Source organism: Moschus berezovskii, chromosome 15, assembly GCF_049115385.1.
Source record: "Moschus berezovskii isolate FMDL1 chromosome 15, NW_MosBer_1.0, whole genome shotgun sequence".
NCBI classification, from domain to species: domain Eukaryota; kingdom Metazoa; phylum Chordata; class Mammalia; order Artiodactyla; family Moschidae; genus Moschus; species Moschus berezovskii.
The window spans coordinates 64,889,230-64,913,493 of NC_142474.1; the positions used below are offsets into that span (position 1 = coordinate 64,889,230).

Sequence of the window (24,264 nt, forward strand, 5' to 3'; positions counted from 1 at the left end):
TCCAGGCAAGAGTACTGGAGTGGGTTGCCATGCACTCCTCCAGGGTATCTTCCTAACCCAAGGATCAAACCTGCATCTCCTCTGTCTCCTCCGTTGTCAGGTGGGTTCTTTATCACTAGCGCCACCTTACTGCTGCTGCTGCTAAGTCACTTCAGTCGTGTCCGACTCTGTGTGACCCCATAGACGGAAGCCGACCAGGCTCCCCCGTCCCTGGGATTCTCCAGGCAAGAACACTGGAGTGGGTTGCCATTTCCTTCTGGTATGGTATTCAAGTATAGAGTAATAGGAGAAAGCCTATGCTAAGGGATTAGATGCTGTGCTAAGGAACACTTTCTCCCGCTTGCCCTGATATTTAATTAGGGAATCATTGAAGGCTTTTTTTTTTTATAGGGAAGTGACATGTTGAATTTTAGATTATTCTGGCCACATTGAGAAGCTAGATTTGGGGGTTGGGAGTAAGAAAGGGAAGTTAACTGCTGTATCTTAAATGTGTGATAAGTGCCTGTATTAGAGACAAATAAAAGAAGAAAGGGGGCAGATTTAGATATGAAAGGAAGGGAGATTAGATGATGGTAATCGTAACTGGGAGAATATAAGAGGAAAAACAAGTTTTGTTGAGAAAATGGTGAGTTCACATCCCTGTTGTTAGGCACATTGTTTTAGATGTTACAATTTGTTGCCTGATTTACAGGATCTACAATATTGGCAGTTTTGTTGCTTTTCTTAGATGTTTTGTGTCCTCTTTTTTAAAAAATATTTACTTACATTTGGTTGTGCTGGGTCTTTGTCGCTGTGCAGGATTTTCTCTGGTTGGAGAGAGCTGGGGCTACACTCTAGGTGCAGTGCACAGGCTTTTCTTTGTTGCAGAGCATGCTTGGGCTTCAGTAGTTGTGACTTCCAGGCTCCTGAGTTCAGACTCAATCGTTGTGGTGCAGGCTCAGTTGCTCTGCTCCATGCAGCATCTTCCCCAACCAGCGATTGAACCTGTGTCTCCTGCACTGGCAGGTGGATTCTTTACCAGTGAGCCACCAGGGAAGCCCAAGAATTTTCTCTTGAATGAGTTATTAAAAAACTATGAAATTTAAATTCAATTGATATATGTGATTGATATTGAAACTTGTAACTATTATTTCAGAATTCATAAAAACACACTCAACTGAAGAAATTACAGATGTTTCTGTGACTGAGCCACGTAAGTTTCTACTCATTAAACATCATTGTATTAATAAGCTCTGTTATATATATGAATTTCTATAATTTTCTATAATTTAAAATAATACTTGTTAAGTTAAACCATAAATTTTCTGGAGTTTGGAGCCATACAGTTGAGCTGACTATCAAGTAAATATTGAAATTCCTAGTTAGCTACTGACTACCAAAAATACTGTTTTTTTTTTTTAATTAGCAATAATCGCGCCTTGGATAAACCTCATTGGCTATGATACTGCCACTGCGCAAAGCTGTTGTTTTTTTTTAATAGACTCATTTTTAAGGAGTTCCATGTTATTACTTGTAACGGAGGATTTTTAATTATGATTACAAAGTGTTGCGGAGGTGGCAGACCTTCGAGGAAGGAGCAGTGATAAATTTAAGAGGTCATTTGTAGACTCTGTTACTGTGAATTACAGATCATCCCATATACACTTATCCTTTGACCGTAGCTGAGTACCTATCAATTCATGAATATAAGGAGCTGCTAGAACTCAAACTTCTGACTACTTATCAACAGAAAGGAGAAACTGCCTTTTTTTATGTCTTAATACTGGGGAGAATTTTCAAACAATCATGTTATGTGTGCTGTGGAATACTGTTTTGGAAGTGGAAAATAAGACTTTGTTGGAAAAAGTTGATGGTAATCCTGTTCTCTTTCAGCTTCAGCTATAAACTCTAACAGTGTCATGTTTAAATGAAGGCCTGCTATACATTCTACAGTACTCCCAAGATCTATAGAGACTTCTGAGGCAGCCCTGACTAACTAGGTTGGATAGAAAGATATCTAGAGCTTTGGAGTAGACAGTAAAATTCTCTCTCTGCTTTAGGGGGAACATTTGCATGTCTGTGGAGCTCTCTCTTCCCCCATCTGTGCAGCTGTCTTCTGTCTACTACTGTGCCCTGTGAATTCTAGCTGCTTTGGCCTCTCCAGTCTCTGAACCTTGTCTCTGAACTCAAGGAGACCAGTAACTTTATCTGGGTTTCCCTTCCTTATGCTGTGGTCTGGAACTTCAGGCAGTAAGGTAGGGTCGTCATTGAGCAATTCTTTGTTTTCCTTCTGTGAGGGATTTCTGCCTTGTCCCTTCTGTTTTCTTGTGTCTGATTATTATATCATATATTTGTCCAATTTTTAATAGGTTTAAAGTGAAAGTGTAACTGGGGTCCCTGATGCACCATCATGAACAAAAACAGAGGTCTCTGTGCCCACTTACAGACCAGTGGAACACATCTTCTAATCATAAAATAATCTAAAATAATAAAATATACAAGTAGAAATTTTACTCATAATTTTTAAGGAAAAATTTGGCTACTTTAAAATAAATTTTAAACCACTTTGTTAACCAGAGACACTCTGCTCAGAAAAGGGTCTTAACTATGATAGAACAGTTCAATGAGACTTGGATTCTCTGATCTTTTTTCTTCTGTTTTAGGGTCATTCATAATGAGGTCTTGAGGAAGAGCAATCGGATGATTTCCCAAGCTGTTCCATTTGGCAATGGATGTGTAGTATTCCCATCTACACATTCTATGCTACACGTTCTATGAGTTGAAATTCCTGAACTAGTAGAATTGTAGATATGGGCCCATTTTAGGGGCTGCCATAACAAATTGCCATAGACTGAGGGGATTAAGCAGTAGAAATGTATTTCTCATGGTTCTGGAGGCTGAGAAGTTCAAATCAGGGTTCCATCCTGGTCAGATTCTGATGAGAGCTTTCTTCCTGTATTGCAGATGGACATCTTCTTGCTGTGTTAAATAATGGAGAGACCATGAGGAGAGAGCAAGCAAGCTCTCCTGTGTCTCACATGGCTCCATTTTCATGATTTAATTGTCTCTCAAAGACCCTGTCTCTAATTATTATTGTATTGGAGATTAGGATTTTAACATGAATTTGGGTGACATTTTAACATGAATTTCAGTCTATAGCAAGGTCCTTTCTCCCTCTTGAGAAGTGTTTTTCAGATTGTGACATAAATAATACTTTATTTCTTTGTAAACTTTTACTGTATACAGGACATAATTTAAAATTATTTGCTATGCTTTTATTGAATTAATTTTAAAGCATTGTTTGTTATACCATATTGCTTTCTATACAAGCATTATTAAATACTCTTCTTACTTATAAGAAATTCTGAATGTTATTCTTCTAAAGCTGACTTCTCCCAATATACTCTTTGAATATTCAGGGAGCACTGACCCTCCCAAAGCAAGGTCTCTGGTTTACTTAGCTTCTTGATATACTTGACTTATTTGGTCCCGTTGTTATATGTTGCACATATTTGCTGTTTCCTCGTTGTTTGGTTCTCACGTATAGCAGTGAGTTTTGTTAGCATATACATATAGCCTCTGCCATTTGTAATACCTTTAATGTTTTCCTTTTTAACTATAGAAACTTGTCCTGTAATTAATCAATTGAATACCATGTTGAAAATATTTGAAAATCAGGCAAATAAATTAGAAAGGTAAGCTTCTAAAATAACTCCTTTTCCTCAGTATAAATACAAGTGCATATTTATTTCAGATAAATTGGAAACATAGAAAATAAAACTACTGTTAAAAATTTTAATTTTGTTAATTTTTATGATATGTTTAATTTTGAAGCTTAAAAATTATAATCATATAGAATGTGAAGCTGTATGACCACAACAGAAAATAGTATGTCAATTCCTCAAAGAATATGATTCATTTTTTTGGATCATGATGTGGAGATACAGCCATTTCATTTCTGGGAATGTAACCCCCCAAATTGAAATTATAGTCTTGAAGAGATATTTGTACAGCCATGTTCACTGTAGCATCATTCAGAATAGCAAAGAGGTGGAAGCAACCCAAGTATCCAGTGCTGGATGAATGGATAAAGAAAATGTGTCATATACTTATAATGCAATATTATTCAGTCTTAGAAAGGAAAGAAATTCTAATATATGGTACAACATGGATGAATCTTGAGGACATTAATGCTGAGTAATTATAAGCCAGTCACAAAAGACAAAATTGTGTGATTTCACTTATGAGGCATTTTAAGTAGTCAAATTCACCCAGAGAGAAAATAGAATGGTGGTTGCCAGAAGGGGTGAGGAATGGGAAGTTCTTTATTAATGGGTATAGAGTTTCAGTTTTGCAAGATGAAAAGAGCTCTGAGAACTCAGAATAGTCAAAGAAATTTTAAGAAGAACAAAGTTAGAGGTCTCATACTTCAGTAGTTTTAGCTCTGTATACACCTGTAGTACTCAAGACAATGTAATATTGGTGTAAGGATAAATCTATATAGATCAATGGACTAGAATGAATGGAAATAATGTCCATAAATAAATCATTACATTTATGGTTAACTGATTATCAACATGGAGGTCAAGACCATTCAGTAAGGAAAGAATATTTTTTTTAATAACTGTACTTAGAGAACTGAATATCCATATGCAAAAGAATGAAGTTGGATCCTTTGTGCCATGCACAGAAATTAATTCAAAATTACCAGATGTAAATTTCAGAGCTAAAACTAAACCTTTTAAATATAGGAGTAAATATTTTTACTTAGAGTTAGCCAGTGGTTTCTTAAGATATCAAAAGAAAAACCAACTAAAGAAAAAATAAATGAACTTAAAAATTAAAAACTTGTGCTGCAAATAATACCATTAAGAACATGAGAAGACATTTCATAGAATGCGAGAACTGTTCATAAATCATGTATCTGATATGGGACTTACACCCAGAATATACACAAGAACTCTTAACCTCAATCATAAAAAAGATAAATAATCATATTTGACAATGGGCAAATAATCCAAATAAGTATTTTGCCACACAATATACACAAAGGGTCAATAAGCACAGGAAAAGATCCTGAACATCATTAGTTACTAGGGAATCAAAACTATAGTCATATACCTCTCCATATCCACTAGCACTGTGATGGCTATAATATCAATGAAAACAATGGACAGTAACCAGTATTGGCAAGGATGTAGAGAAATTGGACCCTCATACATTGCTGGTGGGAATTTAAGTGGTACATCTGCTATGGAATAGTTTGCCAGTTGCTCAAAATGTTAAATATACAGTTGACATATGACTAAGAAATTCTGTTTCAATGTTTATACCTAATAGAAATGAAAATATTTGTCCACACAAAAACTTGGACAAGTATGTTTGTATACTTGGACAAGTAGCATTATTCATAATGGCCAAAAAGTGGCCATTATGGCCAAAAAGTGGAAACAACCCAAATGCCCATAAACTGATAAATGAATTAATAAATGATTATATCCATACAGTGGAATGTTATTTGGCAATAAAAGGAACACAGTACTAATATGTGTTACAAACATTATGCTAGGTATAAGAAAACAGTCTCAGAATATAACATATTTTGTAATTCTTTTTATATGAAATATATAGTGACAGAAAATAGACTTATGACTGCCAGGACCGAGGTAGTGCTGGGAGAAATGGCGAGTGAGTCCTAATGGCTACCACATTTCTTTCTGGGGTAATTAAAATGTGCTAAAATTAGATAGTGGTAATAGTTACTGTTGGGCTTTCCTGGTGGCTCAGCAGTAAAGAATCCACCTGCAATGCATGAGACACAGGTTCGATCTCTGGGTCAGGAAGATCTCCTAGAGAAGGAAATGGCAACCTACTCCAGTATTCTTGCCTGGAGAATCCCATGGACGGAGGTGCCTGGTTGGCTACAGTCCATGGGCTCAGAAAAGAGTTGCATACAACTTAGTAACTAAACAACAATTGTTACTCAGTGAATATATTAAAAGGTATTGAATTGTATACTTTTAAGTGAGTTAATTTTATAGTATGTTAATCATAATAAAACTTTTAAAAATTCTGATTATAATTAATAAAAGCTCATTAGTCCAAAAAAATAGTTTATCTGTACTATGGAACAGTTGTCAGCAAGCTGCAGAACATGAGTCAAATCTAGCCTGCAGCTTGTTTCTGTTTATAAAGTTTTGTTGGAACACAGCCATATCCACTGCAGAGCTGGCTGGTAGTGACAAGACCAACTGGTTTGTAAAGTGTAAAAGACTCACTATCTGGCTCTTTATGGAAAAAGTTTGCCAAATCTTGATATGGAATAAGAAGCTGTATTTAAAGGGAGTAAGAGGAATCTATGTTTACCTATATAAATAGATCTCAGAAGTTGTGTTAAGTTAAAAAAATGTTGAGAACAACATATCCAGTGACGTCATTCATGTGAAAAAGGAAACAAAACAAGCATCCAGCTCATTAAGAAAAAGTATAGAATAGGTATGTAAAGTGTCATATAAATCCATAGAGCAAGTTCTGGAAAGATACACAGCAATCGAACGGTATCTCTAGGAAGAACATTGAAATTTTGGAATGCTAGTCAAAGTATCAGTTCAGTTCAGTGGCTCAGTCGTGTCCGACTCTCTGCGACCCCATGAATCACAGCTTATTTATATTAATTTTTTGTACATAGAAAATACATGATATTACATAAGTAAAAATAAAAATTTTTAATTATCATACATTATAGGTATTTTTGGTTTGTTTTTCAGAGCTATGAATGAGCAACTGATGTTAGAGGCTGTAAGTATAGTGCTCTCAGTTTGAATTTGCACTTTGTCCTTGATATAGATTCAAGAAATTGTCAGAATATGTAATCTTAAATAAAGATCTAATGCTTAGTTTATTCGCGAGAGTTTTATGACTATGAGAGCTGGAAATTTTTGCTATTCTTTTGATTTTAGTAGACTTGATTATCACTCAGAAACACTTGACTTTTGAAATACTGAACTATAATATCCCACAGTCTCTGAACTTCCATTGTCAATCATAGTACCTTTGCCTCTTTTAGCACCTGTTATAACTTCACTGTGCAGATTAATACCAGTGGTTCATGATTTCTATGAGTTAGTAAAGACTTTTTTACTTTAATAATTAAGTACCTGAATAACCTCTCCATATTGATATGTTTGCTTTTCATTATTAATGAAGTTATAATATTTGTTTTTAGAACTACACACAGATTCAAGGTGATCTCCAAGTATTATCAGAGGAGAAATTAATGCTGGAAAATGAACTACAAAAGTTGAAAAGTGCAGAGGTTAGTTAATTTTAGTGTTTGAAAATGGCATACATACCAGTACTAAAAACTGGTAGCCTGTGCTCAGTTATGTCTGACTCTTTGCAGCCCCATGAACTGTAACCTTCTAGGCTCCTCGGTCTGGAATTTTCCAAGCAAGAATACTGGATCCGGTTGCCATTCCCTATTCGAGGGTCTCTTCTTGACCCAGGGATTCAACCTGCATCTCTTACGTCTTCTGCATTGGCAGACAGATTCTTTCTTACTAGCACTACTTGAGAAGCCCTATTGGCAGCAGCTGTGCTTTGAAAAAAAAAAGAATCCTGTGTTCTAAATTACCACCTGTCAGTTCTGTCGCTCAGTCATGTCTGACTCTTTGCAACCCAATGGACTGCAGCACACCAGGCTTCCCTGTCCATCATCAACTTCCAGAGACTACTCAAACTCATATCCATTGCGTCAGTGATGCCATCCAACCATCTCATCCTCTGTCATCCTCTTTTTCTCCCGCCTTAAGTCTTTTCTAGCATCAGGGTTTTTTTCCAATGAGTTGATTCTTCGCATCAGGTGGACAAAGTATTGGAGTTTCAGCTTCAGCATCAGTCCTTCCAATGAAGTCAGGACTGATCTTCAGGATGGACTGGTTGGATCTCCTTGCAGTATGAGGGACCCTCAAGAGACTTCTCCAACACCACAGTTCAAAAGCATCAATTCTTCGGCACTCAGCTTTCTTTACAGTCCAACTCTCGCATCCATACATGACCACTGGAAAAACTATAGCCTTGACTAGACGGACCTTTGTTGACAAAGTAATGTCTCTGCTTTTTAATATGCTGTCTAGGTTGGTCATAGCCTTTCTTCCAAGAAGCAAGTGTCTTTGAATTTCATGGCTGCAGTCACCATCTGCAGTGATTTTGGAGCCCCAAAACATAAAGTCTGTCATTGTTTCCATTGTTTCTCCATCTGTTTGCCATGAAGTGATGGGACTGGATGCCATGATCTTAGTTTTCTGAATCTTGAGTTTTAAGCCAACTTTTTCTCTCTCCTCTTTCACCTTAATCAAGAGACTCTTTAATTTTTCTTCCCTTTCTGCCATAAGGATGGTGTCATCTACATATCTGAGGTTATTGATATTTCTCCCAGCAATCTTGATTCCAGTTTGTGCTTCATCCAGCCCAGTGTTTCTCATGATGTATTCTGCATGTAAGTTAAACAATCAGGGTGACAATATACAGCCTTGACAGAGGACGAGATGGTTGTATGGCATAATGAACTCATTGGACACGAGTTTGAGCAAGCTCTGGGAGAGGGTGAAGGACAGGGAAGCCTGGCATGCTGCAGTCCATGGGGTTGCAAAGAGTCAGACACCACTGAATGACTGAGCAGCAACAGTCTGCTGACTCCTTATTTATTCCTTTCCTGCTATCACCTAGCTTTCTCCTATAGCTTCCTAAATAGGATACCCTAGATATGTATGTTTTGGTATGATGTTGCTAGAGAATATCACTGAATAAAAAGATCTGTTTCTGCTCTTTCTATTCTTTTCTATTGGCCTTGTCTATTTCTATACCGATACTTGAGGCCTTTAATAATTACATATTTAGAGTAAGTCCTGATATTTTGTAGGGCAAGTGAATCTACCTTGTTATTTATGAGAATTTATTTATTGTTGACCTTTTCACTTTCTTGTAAATTTTAGAATTAACTTGTCAAATTCTACACTTTCACTGAAGTTATACATCACATTTGAGAGATGTATAGGCTATCAGTATACATCTTTTCATTACAAATATTAAATGTCTCAATTTTGGAATGTTTTGTAATGCTTATAATGAATATTATGATTTTCTTCCTAAAGGTCTTATTTGTCTTTGTTATGTTAATGTTAGGAGCTTTTATTTCTATGCTAAGTTAGTTTATATATTAAAATATTTTAAAGCTATTGCTAGGGAAATGTATCAAATTTTTGTGTATTGTATTTTGGATCTACAGACCTAGTCACACTATCATAATGGTTAGATTTTTATTTTCTACTTGAATAATCGACATATCTGTAAACAATAGTCCAAATTTTCTTTCTTATATTGGCAAAGATCTCTAGAATAATACTGAATAGACATGATGAAAGTGGGCAATTTTTATTCCTGATTTCAAGGGGAATTTTTTTAATTCTTGTGATCAGTCAATCTGCCTTTCTCTTTCTCTGTCTCTCAAAACAATGTATCAGGTTAAAGGATTTTTTCTTTTGTGATATTATTTTCTCATGAATTTCTTTTTATATTCCATAAAATTCCTCCAACCTCTGTCCAATGCCTTGTTTCAAAGCCACTTCCATAGTTTTAGTTGTGTTGCAACAGCACCTGGCTTTCAGGTAGCAATGTCTGTATTACTTTTTAATTTGCTGCTCAGTGGGTGGCTTTATTGATTGCTTTAGAGTTTACAATCTTGTTTTTAACTTATTGTAGTCTCTATTCAAGTGATATTAAATTACTTTATGCATGAGAACCTTAAAACATACTTTCATTTGTCCCTTCCCAGCTTTTGTATTATTGTTTTTAAACATTTTACTGCAGTACAACACATTGTTACTAGTTTTGTTGTAAAATATTGCCCTTCAAAGAGATTTAATTAACAGGAAAAGTGTTTATATTTACCCAAATAAGTATCATTTATTGTATTCTTTATTTGTTTATTTTCTTATTGCCATCTGGTATCCTTTTTCTTCTCTTTAAAGGATTCTTTGTCATTTTGTTGCGCAGGGTTGCTGCTCTTTGATTTCTGGACAAAATTTTTTGCCTTCAGTTTTGAAAGATATTTTTTCTGAATAAAGAATTCTCGGTTTATCTTTCCCCCCCTTTCCAGTGCTTTAAAGATGTTGTTCCTTTCCCTTCAGGCTTGCATTATTTCTTGCAAGAAGTCTATGTTCTCCTTATTGTGTCTGCTTTTCTTCTCTGTCTACTTTTAAGATTTTCTTTTAATTACTGCTTTAAAGTAATTTGATTATATGTGTCTTGGGGGGTAGTCTCCCTTATCCTGTTGTAGATTTGCAGATATATAGTTTTCATCAAATTTGAAAAAAATTGGCCATTATTTCTTCAAATATTCTTGTCCCACCCCTTTTCTCCATCATACTCCGGTTTGTAAGCATATTAATCCATTTGAATTTATCCCGCAGCTCACTGATGATATGTTTATTATTTTTTATTTCTTTGATCCCTTTTCATTATTTTAGTGTGTTTTGATTGCCCATATATTAGATTTTTCTAAATAGGAAATACATACCAAAATTCAGATTTAAACTGGAAAACTATGTGACAACCATAACAATTTTCATTAAAAATGTATTATTATACTAACTTTCTGTGTTTTATGGAAATTATTATACTTGGTGTTTAACTTGTGAGAACTTTGCTATGGTTAATTTGGTATCTGTTGGAAGTTGTGGTCTGAAATAGGAAATAACCACTCAGTATCATAATCAGTTCAGTCGCTCAGTCGTGTCCGACTCTTTGCGACCCCATGAATCACAGCACGCCAGGCCTCCATGTCCATCACCAACTCCCGGAGCTCACTCAAACTCATGTCCATCAAGTCGGTGATGCCATCCAGCCATCTCATTCTCTGTCGTCCCCGTCTCCTCCCACCCCCAATCCTTCCTAGCATCAGACTCTTTTCCAGTGAGTCAGCTCGTTGCATGAGGTGGCCAAAGTATTGGAGTTTCAGCTTTAGCATAGGTCTCTATTATTTAGCTTGTCTAAAATTTTTAGTAATCTAATTGTCAAATTTTATATACTTTCTTGAATAAAATAACCTGATACTACATAGTAGTTCAAAAATAGTTTAAAGCATCTCAGTTCTGCTATAATATTTGTTTTGAAATGCAAACTTGTTCCAACACAACTGAACAGTTTGAGCATAATGTGAATTTTACAATTGCTTACACACAAATTCATCTGGAAATAGTACTAGGTGAAGGTAGAAAATAGCTTCTGCAAGCTTCCTTAGTTTACCAGGTATATGGTGTACCACACCAATCCGGGTGTTAGAAATTTTTGTCCAATTTCAGGTAACCCTCCTTCCAGTACTGCTTAATCGCTCTCAACTTAAAATCTGTTTTGATGCTCATTTCCACAAAGAAACTTGATTTCTTTGTCAAGATACAGAGCTATGTTTCTCTTAGTATCTTATTTCTTAATCATTTAACTATGTAAAACTGAATTAATATTCCTAATAGGTTTTAATTTTTTACATGTATCATTGACAGTGTTTTGCATAACGTAGACTCTTTCTCCCCATATATCCTGCAGTATTTATCATATGATTTTTCACAGGGAGGTGATTTTCAAGATGGCATATACAATGTTATAGAAGAACTGATTGTAATTTGTCAGAGGAATTTGTTTCATATGTATAGCTTATTTGGCGAATTACATTCTATATAGCACTATAACGAACATTCTGGCTATATCATTAATTTTGTTTTGTTTTTATTAGATAATTTCCCTTGAAACACGGTGTAGTGGTTCTCAGAGTAAAATGGAAATCTAAGTAATGTATATTATCATGTATTTACTTATGATTTATTTTCTTCTTAACTATTTATTTCTGGCATATATAAAACTACACAGAAAACAAAGCCTACAAGTGAGCGAACAAAGAAAGTTATGAAAACAGAGAAGAGAAAGGACAAAGGAAAGTCTGAAGATTCAGAAGTGTAAGACGAAAAGATACTTGTTGATATTTTTTTACTTATAAATTTATATTTTCATTTTATACAATTTAAAGTCATGTAAACATAATTTATTAACAGGTTTATAAAAACACAACATTAGCAAATGTATAGTTTTGTAAGCAGACCAGGATATGGGTGGGAGAAAGCTGAGAAGGGAAGAACAAAGAACTAACAATGGGTTAGAGAGAATCACAAGATATTCAGGTATAGGTAGACAAAATTAAACCATAATTTTAGAGATGAAAGGATTTACAATGTTTCATTGATGTATTAGCTCGTGATTTGTGATTTGTATGTTAACCCCTCTCCCCAGTCTGGGCTGTTCCTTTTTACTGCACTTCTTAGTTGTCTTATTTTATGAAGAAAAGTGTCTGATTTTAATGTAGGTTATTTTAAAGTGGCCTTATTAAGAGAATATTTTCCTTATTAATATAAAATAATTTATGCCATTGGAAATTTCTTGATCAAACCCTAATATAAATATATAGTTTAAAAAGGAAGCTATTAATTCAATCTTTTTGGAGTTCCACAAAGTCTAAAAAGAAACTTATCAGACAAATGGCCTTTTCTTAAGAGAGGAAAAGAAAATCAGAGAAGAAAAAATGACCAGTGTACTTTGAAAATCCTTTTCCCATCTCAGCTTAGCATATTTTAATCATACCAATGAGATGTTAGTTTGACAAATGTTATTCAGTTATTTATCATTTAAGCTTTATGAATTTTATGGCTTTTAAAAATAGGAATTTCTTTTCTTAAATTGAAGTATAGTTGATAAAAATATGTGTTCCTTATGAAATTTGATTTCTTTTTTATGAAGTATAATTGATATAGTAGTTACAGGTATACAGCATTGTTGGAGAAGGAAATGGCAACCCACTCCAGTATTCTTGCCTAGAGAATCCCTTCAACACAGGAGCCTGGCAGGCTTCAGTCCATGGGATCGCAAGAGTTGGTCATGACTTAGCAACTAAACTACCACCATCACCATACAGCATAGTAATTTGATATTTTAATGTATTTCAAAATAATCATACCTATCTGTGACAGACAGTTATTATGATATTAATGACTATATTCCCTATTCTGTACATTATATCTCCATGACTTTTACTGATTTTATAACTAGAAGTTTGTACTTCTTAATGTTCCTTACATATTTTAATTATCCCTCTGTCCTCCTCCCTTCTGGTAACGACCAGTTTGTTCTCTGTATCTATGAGTTTATTTGTTTTGCTGTGTTTGTTCATTTGTTTTGTTTTTCAGATTCCATGTATAAGTGAAATCATACAGTATTTTTCTTTACCTGACTTATTTAGCATAATACCCTCTAGGTCCATCCATTTTGTCACAGATGGCAGGACTTCATTCTTTTATATGGCTAAGTTATTTTCTGTCATATATATTTATATGTGTGTGTGTGTACACACACACATATATATGGGGCTTCCCTGGTGGCTCAGACAGTAAAGAATCTGCGGGAGACCTGGGATCAATCGGAAGATCCTCTGGACAGCCCACTGCAGTATTCTTGCTTGGAGAATCCCCAGTGACAGAGGAGCCTGGCAGGCTATAATTCATGGGGGTCTCAAAGAGTTGGACATGACTGAGTGACTAAGCACATATACGTGTGTGTGTGTATTTGTATGTATATGTCACACATACATACACCACATCTTTATCCATTCATCTGTTGACGGGTACTTAAGTACTTGCTTTCATGACTTGGCAATTGTAAATAATGCTACAATAAACATGGGGCATTTTGGGGAAAGTATTTTTGTTTTCTTTGGAAAAATACTTGAAGTAGACTTGCTGGATCATGTGGTAGTATTATTTTTAATATTTTGAAGAACTCTTGTACTAGTTTTCATAGTGACTTCACCAATTTACTTTCCCAACATCAAAGCACCATGGGTTCCCTTTTCTTTACATTTTTGCCAGCACGCACTTGTTGTCTTTTTGGTAATAGCCATTCTGACAGGTGTAAGGATATATCGTTGAGATTTTAATTTGCGTTTCCCTGAGGATTAGTACTGTTGAGCATCTTTTCATGTACCTTGTCAGCTGTCTAGATGCCTTGTTTAGAAAAATGTCTGTTCAGATTCTCTGCCATTTTAAAATCAGGTTTTGGGTATTTTTATGTTAAGTTGTGGGAGTTTTTTGTATTTGAATATTGACCCTTATCAGATATATTATTTGGAAATATCTTCTCCCATATAGTAGCCTGACTTTTCATTCTGTTGATAGTTTCCTTTGCTGTTTAAAGCTTTTTAATTTGATGTAGTTCCATTTACTTACTTTTTCTTGTTTCTCTTGCTTAGGGAGACATATGCCAAAAATATGGCTAACATCAGTGTCAAAGAGTGTACTACTTAAATTTTCTTCTAGGAGTTTTACGGTTCTATTTAAGTCTTTGAGTTTATTTTTGTATGTGGTGTGAGAATGTAGTCCAATATAATTCTTTTACATGTAACTGTTTAGTTTTCCCAGTATTGTTTATTGAAGAGGATGCTTTTTTCCCATTGTGCATTTTTGCCTTCGTTGTCTTAGATTCATTGACCACACACATATGGATTTATTTTGGGGCTTTCTCTTCTGTTTCATTGAATTGTGTGTCTGTTTTTGTGCTCTGATTTCAAACTGGATTAACAAATCTTGGAATCTGGGTACATGATAACTACCAGTTCTGTTCTTTTTTCTCAAATTGTTTTGGCTATTTGGGGTCTTTTGTGTTACCATAGAAAGTTTAGAATTATTTGTTCTAGTTCTGTGAAAAATGCCCTTGGTATTTTTATATAGATAGATTTCTCTGAGTGGTATGGTCATTTTAACAGTGTTAATTCTTCTGATTCAGGAACATGAACTATTTTTCTATTTATATTATTTTTAATTCTTTTATCATTTTCTTATGGGTATCCAGGTACAGGTCTTGTACCTCCTTGATATTTTTTCCTAAGTACTTTATTCTTTTTTGATGCAATTGTCACTGGGACTGTTTTCTTAATTTCTCTCTTTTTTTAACTTTTTATTTTGAATTGGGGTATAATTAACAATTAACAATGTGGTTGTAGTTTCAAATGAACAGTGAAGGGACTCACCTTAATTTCTCTAATAGTCTGTTGTTAGTGTATCCTTCAACATTACTGAGTTTGCTTATTTATAATATTCTTTTTGATAGTATATTTAGGATTTTCTAAATATAATATCATGTCATGTGGAAACAGTGACAATTTTATTTCTTCTTTTCCAATTTGGATTCCTTTTATGCTTTGTCTTGTCTGATTGCTGTGGCTAGAAAATACTGAGAAGTGGTGGGCATCCTTGTCTTGTTCTTGATGTTAGAGGAAATGTTTTCAGTTTTTTCTCATAAAGTATGTTGTTGGCTTTGGGTTTGTCATATAGGACATTTATTATGTTGAGGTATATTCCCTCTGTATCTACTTTGTTTAGAGTTTTTCATGGATTTTGAACTTAGTCAAAAGTTTTTTTTCATCTATTGAGATTATCGTATAATATTTATTCTTTGTTGTTAATGTACTTTATCATGTTGATTGACTTTTGGATGTCAGATTATCCTTGCAACAATGGTTAGAATTCTACTTGTTCATGGTGTATGATCCTTTTAAAAAAAAAATTATCTGTGGCTACACTGGGTCTTCATTTCTGCATGCAGGCGTTCTCTAGTTGCAGTGAGCAGTGTCTACTCTCTAGTTGTGGTGCACAGGCTTCTCATTGCAGTGGCTTCTCTTGTGGCACATTGACTCTAAAGTATGGGTTCAGTAGTTGTGGTGCATGGGCTTAGTAGCTGCACAGCATATGGGATCTTCCCGGAGTAGGGATCAGATCCATGTCACCTGCATTGGTAGGCAGAGTGTCAACTACTGGGCCACCAGGGAAGTCCTATAATCCTTTTAGTGTATTGTTGAATTTGGTTTGCTAATATTTTGTTGAAGATTTTTATATCTATATTTATCAGTGATGTTGATCTGTAGCTTTCCTTTTTTGTGGTATCTTTGTGTAGTTTTAATATCAGGGTTTTGCTGGCCTCATAGAATGAGTTCAGAGTGTTCCTTTCTCTTTAAATTTTTGAATAGTTTGGGAAGGCTAAGTGTTAATTATTTCTTAAATGTTTGGTAAAAATAACCTGTGAAGTGATCTGATTGTGGACTTGCGTTCATTGGGAGTTTTTTGATTACTCATTCAATTTCATTTCTGGTAATCATGCTGTTCGTATTTTCTATTTCTTCCTGATTCAGTTTTGGGAAATTGTCTGTTTCTAGGAATTTGTCCATTTTTTCCTAAGTTGTCCATTTTATTGTGTATAATTGTGCTAATCTCTTATGTATTTCTTTGGTGTGTATTGTAAGTTCTTTAATTTTTTTTATAACTTATCTTTCATTTTCTATTTATTTGGGCTCCCTCTTTTTTAGTTTGGGTAAAGTTTTATCAATTTTGTTTAACTTTTCAAAACCAGCTGTTAGTTTTATAGATCTTCAAAAATTTTAAAAATCTTTATTTCATTTATTTCTGCTCCAACCTCTTTTTCTTTCCTTCTACTAATTTTTGGACTTTGTTCTTTTTCTAATTCCTTTAGGTATAAGGTGAGATTGTTTATTTGAGATTTTTTGTTTCCTGAGGTAGGGTACTAGACCGTGCCTCATGTACTGGCTGCTGGCCTTCTGGTGGACAGGGCTGGGTACCCAGGCTGGGGTTCAGGGATGTCTTGGGTTAGTGTCAGTTGGTTGGTAAGTGGATAAGCCAATTAGACTATTAGACTAACTATTAATAATCTAGAGGTAAGACTCCAAAATGGTTCTGCCAGCACTTTGTCCTCATAGTGGAATGATCTCACAAAAATGGCTGCCACCAGCCTCTGTGTCCCCAGAGGGAGCCTCAGCTGCCTCCTGCTTCTCTAGGAGACTCTCCAAGATCAGAAACTGGGTCAAACCCTGGATTCTTTTATTTATTTTTTAAAAATACTTATTTATTTAATTTTTGACTGCAATGGATCTTAGTTTCAACTTGTGGGATCTTTGTTGTAGTGCTTGGGCTCTGTAGTTGTGGTATGCAGGCTTAGTTGCCCCACAGCTTATGGGATCTTAGTGCTCTGATCAGGGATTGAACCTGTGTCCCCTGCATTGGAAGGCAGGTTCTTAACTACTGGACCACCAAGGAAGCCCCATGGCTTCTTTTAAATTACTGCCCCTGTACTGGGGGACTAAGAGCATGTGAGATTTGCATGCTCCTTGTAAGAGTAGGCTCTGTATTTCCTACATAGTTTTAGCCCTCTTGCTGTCCAATATGCAAACCCTATTGTCCTTCACAGCCAGATATTCTTGGGATTTGTCTTCTCAGTCTAGCACCCCTGGGGTAGGGAGCCTGATGTGGAACTCAGACCCCTCATTCCTTGGGGGAGAACCACTGCAATTGTGATTATGCTGCCATTTGTGGGTCACCTACTCAGGAGTGTGGTTCTTCACTATACTGAGTCTTTGCCCTTCATATTCATCTCATTATAGTAATTAACTTCATTATATCTTTATTTGTGGAAGATCTTCTCTGGTGGTCTTCATGTCATTCTCAATAATAGTTGCTCTGTAAATAGTTCTAATTGATGTGCCTCTGCGAGGAGGTTAGGTTCAGGGTGTTCGTACTCCATCATCTTGAGTGCACCTCTCAAAATTTCATTTCTTTAAAATGATTTAAGTACTCATCAAGAAAGCATAATCATCAGATATCATAAAACATCATGATATATTTTAAAATATTTCTTTTTCAGGAAGAAGTCTGTAGGGAAAGAACTTAAAATAAAAGAAAATATGCCTCAAGTCCAGGTAACACAGAGTCTCTCCCTGTGCATCTAAATTTGATTAATAATGCTCTGATAACTGTTTATATAGACAACATATGTATGTGAATACAGGTGTGTGTGTGCATGTGTACTAAATTTCTTCTTACAATGGTTCTTTACTGTTGGTTGACTTTTTCCAGCAAGTTTTAGAAAATCAAATGGTGAATTCAGATATGTTTACTGTCAATGTTATGAAAATTACTGTTATTCACACAATTATAGGCAATGTCATAGAGGAAAGAACACCATATTATGAGTCAGAACAGACTTACTAGTTAAGTGACATTGGACAAGTCCCTTTAAACTACTTGAACTTTGTCTTTCATCACTAAAATGGGTAAAATAATAGCTGTTCCATCTGTCTCAGAAAGGTGTGAGATGCAAGAGGCAAATAGGAAAATATTTTGGAGATTGTTAATATAGCTCACTTTTTTTCACATATGATCCATGTGTATTCTGAAAAGAATACAAGTAACCCTTTATTTCATCTTCTCTTTGATAAGCTTTCTTTTGCTGAAAGTTAAAACTTCTTAACCATCAGAGCATCATGTCACCTATTTAGTCACTCTCTTCCAGTGAGTGACTGGACTTAAGTGTCCCACAAGTAAATACCCGCATGTTTCAAGAATCAAATAACATAAATTGGGAAGAAAATGAAAGTGCTTCTTGAGATACTAAATGTAAAAGGAACAACTTTATGGTATTAGTTTTCTATTCCTGCATAACAAGTTCCCTCACATTTTGCAGCTTAAAATAATTGTTTTCATGGTTTGAATGGCTTAGGAGTCTGAGCAAGGCTTAACTGTATCCTGTGCTCAAGGACTCAGCAAACTGCAATCATGGTGTTGACTAGGCTCTTTTTTTTTATTTTGTGGTCACTTGGGGTCCTCTTCCAAGCTCAAGTGGAAGTGGCAAACTTAAGTTCTTTGCAGTTGTTGGACTGGGGCACTTAGCCAGTGACCTTCTCCACAGTTTACATTATAGCATCTTACATCTTCTTAAAGGCCAGCTAAGAGTCTCTTTCTCTTTTTTCTTTTTTGCTAAGACAGTCTTATGTAATATAACATGAATAACATGATCATGAATGATACCTTTTCACTGTAGCTATATAATTGATCCTTGAACAACATGAGGGTTAGGGATACCACCCACTCCCTCACAGCTGAAAATCTGCATATTGCTATCTCTGCCTCAGAAACAAAAGAATTGATAAATGACTCACCGAAAGGCACAAAGGTAAAATGACTTGTGTAGAATCAGGACTCAAACCCTAGTTCTTTGATTCCACATATTGTGATCTCTAACCAGACATAAACTTCCCCCACATTTAGTTAAACACCTGTAAAGTAAAAATATAAGTACTATATTCATTGAAAAATATCCTTGTATAAGTGGACTTATGTGGTTCAAACCCATCTTGTTCAAAGGTCAACTATGTAGTGCAGCCTAATAAATAAAGTGGCATCTCATCACTGTGCAATATTCTCTTGGATAAAAGCAAGTCATAGGTGGTATCCACACTCAAAAGGAGTGGATTATACAGAGCATAACCTTAGGGATGGAGATCCTGGAGGCCATTTTAGAAATCTGTCATGATTTTATGTAGAACAGCATTTTGTGTGTTTAAAAAATTATAATTCCATCATGTTATTAAGTCTTTAAACTAGTGTTTTAGTTCATTTGGGCCATGTCTTAATCCCTTCAGACTGCTTTAACAAAATATCAGGGATTACAGTGAACGTAGAGGTACATATATTATTGAATTAGTGGCTTTTAGGGGGAGGTGGTAAGTACCTAGAAGTGAAATTACTGGATCATATGGCCATTCTATTTTTAAGTTTCTGAGGAATCTCTATTCTACTTTCCACAATGTGCCAATTTACATTCCCACCAACAGTGTATTTGGATTCCCTTTTCCTCATATCCTTCCCCTTGTTATTTCTTTTCTTTTTGATACTCATGATTCTGACCGAGAAAAGGGAGTATCTCACCGTGCTTTTGGTTTGTATTTCCCAGATTATTAGTGATATTGAGTATATTTTTATGTATTGGTTGTCTGTTTGTCTCCTTTGGAAGAATGTCTGTTTAGGTACTCTGCCCAGGTTTTGTGTTTTTTTTAATTATTTTTTTTAACTGAAGGATAATTGCTTTACAGAATTTTGTTGTTTTCTGTCAAACCTCAACATGAATCAGCCGTAGATATGTCAGGCAAGTGTATGCTCCTCTGTTCTGTCTCGTCACAACAAAGATTTGGAGTGACGGACATTAAAGCCCTCAGTGCGTTTGTTGATCCATGGGAGGAGGTTCTTGCTGTGCCCCATCTTCAATCACCTTCCCTGTAGATTCTCTTTTAAGAGTAAGTCTCATTTTCCTGCTTCTTCAAATTCAAATTACTCTTAATTGTATCTTAGATGTTGGGAATGTCATGTTGCTGAAGCTCTGGATTCTGCTACATTCTTAGGAAAGTTAAAGTCTCTGTCCAACTCTTTGTGACCCCATGGACTAAACAGCCTATGGAATTCTCCAGGCCAGAATACTGGAGTGGGTAGCCATTCCCTTCTCCAGGGGATCTTCCCATCCCAGGTCCAGGGATTTGAGCCCAGGTCTCCCACATTGCAGGCGGATTCTTTTATCAGCTGAGCCACCAAGGAAGCCCAAGAATACTGGAGTGGGTAGCTTAGCCCTTCTACAGGGGATCTTCCCAACCCAGGAATTGAACCAGGGTCTCCTGCATTGCAGGCAGAGTCTTCACCAGCTGAGCTGTAAGTTATCTGTCATTGTGCCTAAGAAGTGTGTAGTAAATGTTTGTGCTCAAGTCATCATCTTGGCTATCTATGGGTTTTAGAAAGATAATAATTATGACAATAAATTAGTTAAAAATAAAACAAATACTTTTCTCCCCCACCCCATATTACATCCTAGAAAGGAGCACATGCTCTGGAAATTGAGAACAAAGTTCTTCGGGAACAACTGAAACAAGCTTTACAGGTAAAAGATGTCATGTTCCTTCATATTGTGAAAAATTGAAGAAAATATCCTTAAACAACTTTTTAAATGAATAATTTTTAATTTGTAAACCAAGAATCTATATATTGTTTTGCCAGCTTATAGTATTTTCATTTAATGTAGTAGAAATATATTGATAAAATTTGATATTTATTCTCTCCAAAATAGTAAGCTGGAGAGAGAAGTGATATACACACTTAAAGCAATTTATTTCTAGATATAGATGGAGTCTTTTTGAGCTTAGCAGAATTATAAGATATATTGAGATAAGAGACTGGTTATTTTACAGACAAACAATTATGATTTGCTCATCAAAAATTAATATGACATAAAAATATATTGCTAAAGCAGTGTTTTGTGGTTCTAGATTTGGTACTGAATAAAAAGTCCAGAAACAGATTCAAATGAATATAACAATTTTGTATTTTATTGTTTCGCTTATTAAATTTTTTTATAGAAGGATAAAAGTCACAAAAGTAAACTACTATGAAAAACTTGTGATTTCTAGTTGATTTAATATACTGAAACAAAGCACAGATTGATTTAAGATTTAGGCATAATAAGTGAACTATGTATAAATTGGAAGAAACACTGAATAACAATTACATGTCTTGGCTAAAGCAGGGCTTTCTAAGCATTATACCAAAAAAATATGTTAATATATTTGGCTATGTATATATAAAATAAAACTTTTTATGGTTAAAATTTTGTAAGATATAAAGATAAATGGAAGATCTTTATAAAATGTGCCATATCAAGGTCTTTTACATATCTCCAGAAATTATGGATAGTCTTCCTCCTCAATAGACAAAGGACATAGGCATGTGAATTGAGAAACACGCATTGCCAATAAATGCGTACGAATATATTCAGCTGTACGAACTACCAAGTAAATGCAATTTAAAAATGACAGAAAGAGGGTGATTCAGTGGTTAAGCCTCCATGCTTCCAGTGCCGGGGGCCTGGGTTCAATCCCTGGTTATGGAACTAGATCCTGCAGGCTGCAACTAAGAGCCCGCATGCTTCAAAGATCCTGCACAGGGCAATAAAGATCCTGTGTGCTGCAACTAAGACTCAGTACAGCCAAATAAAAACATTAAAATAGCCACAGTACAGATATATTTTACCTACTATTTTTTTAAAAATTGAAGGAACAGAAATATTTAATATTTGTAGATTTATGTTGAGATGAGCAGGTCTTTCATATACTTCTACTGTCAGTATGGATTAATACTTCTCTGGAATAAAATTTATAGCAGAAGTCTTGGAAAGACATAGTCTTTACAGTGAACCATTCCACTTCTAAAAATTTATTGTAGATAATAAAGTGTACAAAGTTTGTACAAGTATGTAGACTAGGAAATTTTTAATAGCACAAGTTTTTAAATTACCAATATATCCATTGATAAGCAATTCACTAAATTAGTTAAGATATATTATTAAAATTTACTTGTTACCTAGGGCTTCCCTGGTGGCTCAGCTGGTAAAGAATTTGCCTGCAGTGTGGGAGACCTGAGTTCAATCCCTGGGTTGGGAAGATCCCCTGGAGAAGGGAAAGGCTACCCACTCCAGTATTCTGGCCTGGAGAATTCAATGGACTATATAGTCTCTGGGGTCACAGAGTCAAACAGGTCTGAGTGACTTTCTTACTGTTAGCTGTCCTAATTTGGATGTATATTTATCATCATGGGAATATCTCTCTCTCTCTTTATTCACTAAGTCATGTCTGATTCTTCCAACCCTGTGGACTGTAACCTGCCAGGCTCCTCTGTCCATGGGATTCTCCAGGCAAGAAAACTGGAGTGGGTTGCTGTTGCCTTCTCCAATGAGAACATCAGTTCAGTTCAGTTCAGTCGCTCAGTCATGTCCGACTCTTTGCAACCCCATGAATCACAGCACGCCAGGCCTCCATGTCCATCAACAACTCCCGGAGTTCACTCAAACTCATGTCCATCGAGTCGGTGATGCCATCCAACCATCTCATTCTCTGTCACCCCGTCTCCTTCCACCCCCAATCCCTCCCAGTTTCAGACGCTTTTTCCAGTGAGTCAACTCATCGCATGAGGTGGCCAAAGTATTGGAGTTTCAGCTTTAGCATCAGTCCTTCCAATGAACACCCAGGATTGATCTCCTCTAGAATGGACTGGTTGGATCTCCTTGCAGTCCAAGGGACTCTCAAGAGTCTTCTCCAGCACCACAGTTCAAAAGCATCAATTCTTCAGCGATCAGCTTTCTTCACAGTCCAACTCTCACATCCATACATGACCACGGGAAAAACCATTGCCTTGACTAGACAGACCTTGTTTGGCAAAGTAATGTCTCTGCTTTTTAATATGCTATCTAGGTTGGTCATAACTTTCCTTCCAAGTAGTAAGCATCTTTTAATTTCATGGCTGCAATCAGCATCTGCAGTGATTTTGGAGCCCCCCAAAATAAAGTCTGACACTGTTTCCACTGTTTCCCCGTCTATTTCCCATGAAGTGATGGGACCAGATGCCATGATCTTCGTTTTCTGAATGTTGAGCTTCAAGCAAAACTTTTCACTCTCCTCTTTCACTTTCCTCAAGAGGCTTTTGAGTTCCTCTTCACTTTCTGCCATAAGGGTGGAGTCATCTGCATATCTGAGGTTATTGATACATCTCCTGGCAATCTTGATTCCAGCTTTGTGCTTCCTCCAGCCCAGTGTTCCTCATGATGTACTCTGCATATAAGTTAAATAAGCAGGGTGACAATATACAGCCTTGATGTACTCCTTTTCCTATTTGGAACCAGTCTGTTGTTCCATGTCCAGTTCTAACTGTTGCTTCCTGACCAGCATACAGGTTTCTCAAGAGGCAGGTCAGGTGGCTTTACAGACAAGCAAAAGCTGAGAGAATTCAGCATCACTAAACCAGCTCTCCAACAAATACTAAAGGGTCTTCTCTAGACAGGAAACACAGAAAGGGTGTATAAACTCGAACCCAAAACAATAAAGAAAATGGCAGTGGGATCATACTTATCTATAATAACCTTAAATATAAATGGGTTGACTGCCCCAACCAAAAGACAAAGACTGGCTGAATGGATATAAAAACAAGACCCCCATATATGTTGTCTACAAGAGGCCAACCTCAAAACAAGGGACACATACAGACTGAAAGTGAAGGGCTGGAAAAAGATATTCCATGCAAATAGAGACCAAAAAAAAGCAGGAGAAGCAATACTCATATCAGATAAAATAGATTTTAAAACAAAGGCTGTGAAAAGAGACAAAGAAGAAAACTACATAATGATCAAAGGATCAATCCAAGAAGAAGATATAACAATTATAAATATTTATATGATGCACCCAAAATGGAGAAGGAAATGGCAACCCACTCCAGTGTTCTTGCCTGGAGAATCGCAGGGACAGGGGAGCCTGGT

General features: G+C 35.8%; 1 protein-coding gene and 1 pseudogene across 1 annotated transcript in view; one reads left to right on the top strand and one right to left on the bottom strand.

Annotated features, from left to right (window-relative positions):
* CCDC7 (coiled-coil domain containing 7) overlaps positions 1 to 24,264 on the top strand; it is a 279,639-nt gene that overhangs the window by 14,875 nt on the left and 240,500 nt on the right. The window contains exons 8-14 of the mRNA XM_088844150.1: positions 1,136 to 1,192; positions 3,602 to 3,674; positions 6,747 to 6,777; positions 7,205 to 7,294; positions 11,902 to 11,987; positions 17,785 to 17,839; positions 20,779 to 20,844. Of these exons, the coding sequence (XP_088700276.1) occupies positions 1,136 to 1,192; positions 3,602 to 3,674; positions 6,747 to 6,777; positions 7,205 to 7,294; positions 11,902 to 11,987; positions 17,785 to 17,839; positions 20,779 to 20,844 (458 nt within the window). The remainder of the gene's footprint in view (positions 1 to 1,135; positions 1,193 to 3,601; positions 3,675 to 6,746; positions 6,778 to 7,204; positions 7,295 to 11,901; positions 11,988 to 17,784; positions 17,840 to 20,778; positions 20,845 to 24,264) is intronic.
* LOC129535418 (U4 spliceosomal RNA) lies at positions 1,333 to 1,462 on the bottom strand (annotated as a pseudogene).